Source organism: Vigna umbellata, chromosome 2, assembly GCF_029865625.1.
Source record: "Vigna umbellata cultivar VRB3 chromosome 2, Vumbellata_1.0, whole genome shotgun sequence".
NCBI classification, from domain to species: domain Eukaryota; kingdom Viridiplantae; phylum Streptophyta; class Magnoliopsida; order Fabales; family Fabaceae; genus Vigna; species Vigna umbellata.
This window is the reverse complement of record NC_142166.1, coordinates 10,985,755-10,994,132: the sequence shown is the minus strand read 5'-3', so window position 1 is coordinate 10,994,132 and position 8,378 is coordinate 10,985,755. Positions and strand designations below refer to the sequence as shown.

At 33.8% G+C, this 8,378-nt stretch overlaps 1 protein-coding gene across 2 annotated transcripts; it reads right to left on the bottom strand.

The window, feature by feature from the left end:
* Nucleotides 1-1,148: 1,148 nt before the first annotated feature.
* On the bottom strand, nucleotides 1,149-5,908 carry LOC124833298 (protein LEO1 homolog). Of its 2 annotated transcripts, XM_088106123.1 has the most exons (12): nucleotides 5,582-5,908; nucleotides 5,152-5,489; nucleotides 4,524-4,668; nucleotides 4,229-4,414; nucleotides 3,796-3,972; nucleotides 3,093-3,224; nucleotides 2,838-3,017; nucleotides 2,629-2,760; nucleotides 2,411-2,515; nucleotides 2,075-2,317; nucleotides 1,349-1,510; nucleotides 1,149-1,243 (listed from the first exon to the last, which is right to left on the bottom strand). In XM_088106123.1, exons 1-11 carry the CDS (start codon nucleotides 5,702-5,704, stop codon nucleotides 1,376-1,378), a joined length of 1,896 nt encoding a protein of 631 aa, XP_087962249.1. In that variant the 5' UTR covers nucleotides 5,705-5,908; the 3' UTR covers nucleotides 1,149-1,243; nucleotides 1,349-1,375. The 2 variants fall into 2 exon arrangements, with proteins under 2 accessions (XP_087962249.1, XP_087962248.1); XM_088106122.1 differs by having other exon boundaries at nucleotides 1,149-1,510; nucleotides 5,582-5,907.
* Between the last annotated feature and the right edge of the window lie 2,470 nt (nucleotides 5,909-8,378).

Genomic DNA, 8,378 nt, shown 5'->3' with positions numbered 1-8,378 from the left:
AATATCAATATTATTATTTTTAAATGATAGTATTTTACATACTAAAACTAAAATATATTTTTTAACGTTAAATTTTATTAAATGAATATATAATGAAATATCATAAAAAAATAGTAATGCAACAAAAATAATTAATATTATAAAAATATCAAATGACAAAAAAATTAACAAACATTTATTAAGAGTAATTTTTCTAGTATCATCTTTTATTATATTATAATAATTAATAAATATTAGTTTAATTTTTACATAATAAAATATAAATAATAAATAATTGATTAATATAACAATTTTACGAGGGAACAAAATAAATATAAATAAAAAATTATTTTTAAATAAAATAAGTAGATAAAAAAATAAAATAAATTATATATATATAAAACAAAAAAATATAAATAAAAAATTAAAAAAATAAAAATAAAAGTAAAATAATATTCATGACAAAATAAATATAAATAAAAAAGTAAAAAATAAAATAAAATAAATAAATAATAAAATAATTTCCATACACATATAATAACAAAAGAAATATAAATAAAATAGAAAATAATATCAAATAATTAAAAAGTTAATTTGTAAGACACTTATGAATAAAATAAAATAAATATTAAAATAAATTTTAATTAAAAAGAACATGTATTGTTATAATATTCAGTTTAAAATATAGTATAATTCAGTTTAAAAACTAGTACAATTCAGTTTAAAAACTAGTAAAATTCAGTTTAAAAACTAGTAAAATTCAGTTTAAAATTATTGTAATTCAGTTTAAAATTAGTATAGTTAGTAGTTCAGTTTAATTTATATTGTAGTTTAGTACAATTTAGTATAGTTCAGTCCAGTTTGATAAAACAAAAAACAGTTCAGTTTATCTGAACTATTTTACAGCTCAGTTCAGTTTATACAAATTAGTTTTTAGTTCAGTAAGACTTTAGTAGTAAGACTTTAGTAGTACAGTGCAGTTCAGTAAGATTTTAGTAGTACAGTGCAGTTCAGTTCTATTTGTCCACCCCTTACCTGCCCCTAGGGCGAAAGGTTTGCTATCGGAAAATACAGAGAACAAACTTATTTACACTGATCTTTTTTAAAACCATTATCAAGAGATTCAATTACTATATCAATATATCAGGCTCTGTTTATGTATACAAGGATGAAATATTAAATTTACAGCTATTTAAGGAAAAATATTGAGTCATCTCAGCCTCTCTAAGCTGCAGTCTTACGCACACCCTTCGCTGGAAGGGCACTGCAAGATTCATTTGTGAAATTAAAATAATTATTACAAATTCAACAATCCTACATAGATGATCCGTAGTATTGTAATAAAATTCTAGAGACTAAGAATACTAACCGTGAAAATCTGGCATAAGGAAGTTCATTATTCCTCATCACTATCATACACAACTGCCATCCGTCGATGGGTGGTTGTTTTCTTTGGAGGAGACTCTTCATCTGATTCAAATCCCTTCCTCTTGGCACTGCCTCTAAACTCCTTACTCTTTTGCTTTGGTTCCTGCAACAAAACATCCAACTAGTTTTAAAACCACGGCATAACAATCGAATACTATCCTTATTTCCACCTAAATTTATGAGACATAAAATAAGAGTACAACAATTAAGGAACACTAAGAGAAAACAAAAAATAGGGGAATAAGGATAATCAAAACGTTGTTGAAACATGTTGGGTGTTTTGAAAATGTCGTGGGATTTCATCCACAGTTGTGACAACTGACAATAAGAGAGAAGTCCATAAGGATATAATATCTGACAAACAATGCTTCATCATCTTATGAACTTTCACCCTACCCACAAGATGTACAAGCACACAGAGGACACACGTACAGCAGTCTTATAAACAAAAATATAAATATCTTCACATTACAAACCAGTGCATAAAATGGAAACATTATAAACGAGGAAGATTTAAAAACAACGAAACTGCATGAACTAATCACATGTAATATACCTTCTTATCAACAGTTAAGGAGGGCTGATAAGAACCAATCTAAAACTAAATATCTACGGACCTACAGCCAAAATTTTAAATATGTATTATTTTTAATAAAATATGCAGTACCTCCTCATCTGACGCATCATTAACTTGTTCTGCCTCTTCATAGTGATCTTCCTCTTCTTCATCGTCCTCATACTCTGGTTCAGTATCCTCATCCCTCTTGCGTGGAGGTGGCCTCTCATTTTCCTCTTCCTCGGTTTCATACTCAGACTCCTCTCTCTCATCATCCTGGTAACCGACTGGATTTCGAGAGGACTTAGCAGGTGGGAAAAAAGACTTGCGAGGGATGTCTCTAGGTCCCTGTGACTAAATTCCAAAAAAATAAAAAAAACCCTCATCAATGACAAATGCCAAAACAATCAATATAAAAACAAATTTCCGCAGACTGAGAAACGATACCTTTTTAGCATTCATAATTCGTTTCTCTGCTCGGGCTTCCACTTCCAAATCATCCTCAAAGCGGCGCTGAGAGCGACTTGAATCATAGTACTCTGCTTCGTCCTCCTGAAGGAAAGAACAATGAGTAAATAATGAAACTGTCATAGTTTTATGTACCCAGATATGCTTACAGAAAATTACAGGAGATACGTGACCAAAAGAAAAACAGACTTTTATACCTCATCCAATGCATCCTCTAAAAACCCAGGAGAAAGTTGCCGCCTCCTATCCACAGCTGGAGTATACTTCCGGCTCACCTTCTCACGCTTTCGGTTAAGAAGCACATTAGCCCTAATATTTTGACTTTCAGCCTACAAAAGATATAGAGAAATTAGATGATGGTACCCAAGAGACATTTAGCACGTAATTATTGAATTATTAATTATACCTTCTCTTTTTCCTCTTTTTCCCTCTCAGGATCAATGTCAGTAATGCAGTTTTTAACCTTGTAAACCTTCTTATGCCTTGAGTCAACAAGGGCAGTCAACAGCCGATGAGAATTTGAAGACAAGGAAGATGGCATAAACCTCATTTTCCTCAATAACCTTCCTTGTGATTGAAGGATTCCCTGAAGCATGTAAACACAGACAATTAGGGGAAAATGGTAACTCATCAAGACATTCAAAGGAATAACGAAATTCACCTTTCCGTGTCTAAGGAAAAGATGTGCTTGATCATGCTGTGCATCTTGCACTGATATGTCAAGAACTTCATTCCCAATTAAAAGCTGTAGGCTGCCATCAGACCATCTCACAAAGCGGGCATTGCTTTCATACTACAGTAATAGAAAATCCATGATACATTTTTTGTAAACAATTACATTCTGCAACCTGATCATGAATGACAAATCATCATAACACTAACCCACCTGGTTTTCTACAAAGTTAAAGGGTAAACATAATAGAACATGGAGCATTTTATTCCTATTTAGTACTAATGAATTTATTGAAGTACTTCCTCGCCCTCACATATCCTTAAAATATTATAAACTTCCTTAACAGATTACCAATCTACTAAGTTCAAAAGAATCATGTCCATTCATGCACATCAAAACTAAATCAGATTCTCTCAACCAAAAGGCAGATTTATCGACAGAAGACACAGTAGACTCCAGAACCTTAAAAGAATACATTTGGCCATTGTATCCTGAATCCATCCCAATATTAACCTCAAAATTCAAAATCAAATATTTTATGATATAATTAGGAGAGTAAAAGGTAGTAGAAACGAATACAAATGATGTAAAAGCAGTTAAGAAGTTACACACAAGAACATCAGAATCTTCTTCGCACCAGTCATTTAAATTTGACAGAAATTATAATTGATAACGGTATACAATTACTTACAGATGCTGTGCCATCAGGATTTCTAGCAGTCCTCCAACGTACAATATTATTCTCCAACCGTATTCGCTTTCTGGCTCCAGATTCATCAGTTACAAAAGTATCCTCTTCCACATATGTTTTAGGATCAAATGGTTTAGGGTCGACACCCATAATATTGGAAACTTTAATCATGTTCGTCTGCCAAGAGAGAGAGAGAGATTAAAATACAATTGTCTGAATAATGAAATTCAACATATCTTACCAGAATGCACGTCCTTATAATTCATCTATACACAAAACCTGAGAGATTTTACGTATTAAAACGTATTCGTGATGACCTTGTTATCATAAAACGTATTCATCAGCCACCAAGTTAAAAGCTTTAAAATTAAAATATGAAATAAAAATAAAGGGTTCTCACTCGAATAAATAAACTTATTAATTAGAAGCAAACCTTGTCTGGAACAGCTGGAGGAGGTCGTAATGGAACTTCCAATTCTAAAGGGGGGCCAAGTGGCTTCTCTTTAGTTTTTATCTCAAAGTTTTCCTCCTCTGATTCATACTGATGACCTTCATCAGCAAGCATATCTTCTGGTCTCAGGTTCTTTCCGTAGCTTCCTTCCTCCTCCACAGGATATCTCTGGGGCAGGAAACCAATAATATCGTCAATTCTCAAAATTAAGGCAATTCACAGATAAAGGAAAATAATCATTATTGACACCAATGTCACTATTGGCACCTTCACTCACATTTGAATCTTGTTCAATGTCCTGCTGAACAGCATACCCCATTTCCTCTTCTTCATCATCATCAAAATCACCAAATACATCACGAATTTCAGGGGCCGAATGCAAGTCACGAGTCTCGTCTTCTTTTTCATCTCTGGGCGACACACTACATTTATAAAAAAAAATAAAAGATAAACTATCAGTCTTAATGTCATGCAGCAGTTATAAAACAATTGGCAAGATTAGTTCTTTGACGTTTGATCTTTTAATTTCATTTAATGTTTCACTTCGGTCCTCCAACTTCCTTTTTGTTTAAATTTGGTCCTCTAATTATGCGCTGTAAAACAAGTTCATCCTTTCAGTTAGAAAATGTTAAATATAGTTAGTAGAGAGGATGAATTTGTCAACCGGTACTAAGTTAGATGATCAAATTAGGGGGGGCGCTAGAATCCAAAAATTGAAAAATTATAATAATTAAGCACAAAAAGTCTTGGGTCATCAGTAATTCCCTGTGTTCTATCCTATGCCCTAATCAATGAAACATGTTTCAATATGCATGACAACACTGATAAAGGAAAACATAAACGAGTCCACAAATATCAACATACTTCAGCTACATTTGTCCACATTTTTCCGTGAAACATTATACCTGGGGCTTCTAGCTTCGTCGACTTCTTCCTCCTCATCGTCGTGCTGATCGTAATGATTCTCCTCCGACCTTTCAGATCCGCTCTCAACGACGTCATCGCGGCGCTTACTCGTGACGCCACGCTGGCTATAGCCGTCATCTTTGGCTTCACTATCTGAGTCTCTTCCCTCACTTTCCTCTCTCTCTCCAACTTCCACCTCCTGCGAGCTCTGCTCCCTCTCGCCCTCGCTTTCGCGATCATGTTCTCCTTCTCCGTCTCCGTCGCTCTCGATTTCCACCTCCCCCTGGCCCTCCACCTCGCCCTCTCCCTCCTGCTCCCCCATTCCCTCTCCCTCGTCCTGAAAAAACAATACGCCAAAACGTGGAAAAATGGTTAGGGTAGGGATCCAAACGCGTTGCAAGGAAAACGAGTGTGAAATTGGGGGCGTACGGAGGGGTAATTGAGTTGGGGATTCGATTCGTGCTCGGAATCGACGTCGAGCTCTTCCTCCTCCTCGGACTGGTCGCCGAAGAGGTTCTGCATCATCTGGTGGCGCTTCTCCTCACCTCCCATGGCTTCCGAGAGAAGAAACCCTAGCACGAATAGTTTTTTATTGAACCGCTTCAACTGGGAACCTGCGTTTGTTTGTTCTTGTGCTGTGCTCGTGAAAGGCACAGGATCAGTCGCGTTTGTGGTGTCGATGATGCGATTCCATGCTTATTTAGTGGTAATGGCTGGTCTCATCCCAAATACCAGGAGTGGAGAACTGCACTATTAAAAATTTGCAGTAAATTCAAAATACAAAATGTTTGAATTGAACTGATCCCAGGTCAATTGAATTATTTTTTTTATTTATTAAATTACATTGTAATATAAACCGAATTGAATTGCTTGTAACTTAACCTCTTTTCGAATTACTTTTGAATTAAATTGTATAATTTTTTATACGAATTTTATTAATTTTGAGTTCAACTGTAACAATTTTGTAATTAAAAAACAAAAAAATAGTATTTATCTACCTCATTTATAATGTAGATTTTTCTACAAATAACAAAATTAAAACGTTAAGTTAGACCAAAAATTGAAAGAGTCAAATTGAACAAAATGTCAAAACAAGCTAGGATAGAAATTGAGTTAAATTCGGTTGAAATTGACATAATCAAAACTTAGTAAAGTCAACCCCAACTTAAAATTAACCGAATTAGGTTAGGAAGGTCACTGACAAAACTCAATCAAATTCGATTGAGTCAATCTCGGTCAAAAATCAATAAAAAATTTGATTGGAACTACAACAGTCAAAATTTGCTCTGATTCAGTCCTAACCGAAAATCAATCGAATATGATTGAGGACTAGTGTTGTCAAAACGGGTAACCCGGCCCACCACAGGTTGGTCACTTAGTGAGCCAACTCAACCGACTCATTTATTATCGAGCTAAAACAATTAGGGTGTTACTCCCTCCACCACCACACAATGTTGTATGCACCTCCCCGTTCCTTTTCTACCCTTCATTAATATTTAAACGGATGTCAACATCCGTACACGGATATTGACATCCATTTAAAAGACAAACGAATGTATATACATCTGCATTATATATCAAATTGCTACATAGCCAAAATAATTAGTAATAAAAACTTACTACAAATGGATATATATTTGCAGTAGGAGAAGTCGGCGACGAGGGAGTTCTCGACAGGCACAAGCACAAAAAGGTACCCTTCATAAACAGACACAAGCATAAAAAGTGGCATGCACCTGTTAGTGGCATGCACCTGTTAGGTGAGCCAGCAACCATTGTTTCCAGTATCCAACCATTGTTATAAATGAGAATTAATGTTAGTAGGTGACAATCACATGTCCCACATTTTTGTATCTAAGGCTTGACAGTGTCAGGGAGGTGTAGGGTATTTTTGGAATTAAAAAAATAATGGGAAGGTGTAGGGAGTTTTTGGGGTGGTAAAGGAGCAATACCTAAACAATTATAACCTGACTCGACCCATCACGGGTTGGTGATTAAACGGGTTGACTTACTAGTTTACTTAATTACAATTTTTTCAAATATAAAAAGATTATTATTTTTTAATTTAAATCTAAATAAATTTCACTCTAAAATCATGTTAAACTCCAAAAGACAATTCAATATATATATATATATATATATATATATATATATATATATATATATATATATATATATATATATATATATATATATATATATATATATCAAACAATCCAAATGTAAACCAAAAGCAAATACTAAATGCAAACAAATAAGTTTCTAGAATTGATCATTTTTGTGCCACTTATCCCTTTATAATATTAGAGTCTTAAATAGATAAATCCATAATATTTTTCTCTCTTGGAAACATATTTTTCTTTATCTCTACCTACAACACAATAAAAAAGTGTTAACTAATAATATTAAAACATAAATTAATAAATAATTAAATTAAATTAGGTGGGTTGGTGAGCCAACCCGGCTCACCACGGGTTCAACTCGGGTGAGTTGGGTTCTAAGTGAGCCGACCCATATAAAAAAATGACATTCTTTTCAAACCCAACCCGGGCCGAACCTGTGGTGTGTCAGGTTGACCAGCGGGTTCTGGCCCATTTTTACAGTACTAGCTAGGACGATTATGACCAAAACTTAATCAAGTTGGTCCCAATCGAAATTGGTCAAATTTAACTAAGTCGACACTGGTTAAAATCAGCGGAATTCGTCTAGGATGACCACCAATGGTCGAGATGGTCCCGATCAGAAATTGATCAAATTTGGCTGAATCAGTCCAGCCAAAAAATTGGTCGAATTCGGTCAAGTCGGACACAGTCCAAACTCAGTCAAGTTAGTCCCAATCGAAATTCAACTAAGTCGACCCTTGTCGAAAATCACCCGAATACAAGAAATTTTACTGAGTCAACCCTTGCCAAAAATCGACCGAATACAAAAAGTCAACTTCGACAAAAATTGAGAGAATTAATCGAGTGACCCGACCAAAGTTTGATCTAATACAGTAGCCAAACAAAATTGCAATTTAGAAACTCTCAAATAAATAAAAATATAAAAAAAATTAGTTTTAAATTAATAAATAATTAACTAAACTATAATTTTAGATGTTCAGTATTCCTAAAACTAAATTATAAAATGATATAATTCACTTTTTATTATAAATAGTTCAGTTCTTTCTTTGATAATTTAGTTTAGTTAATTTTGTCATTCCTACTAAAAACTACCTCACGGGCTT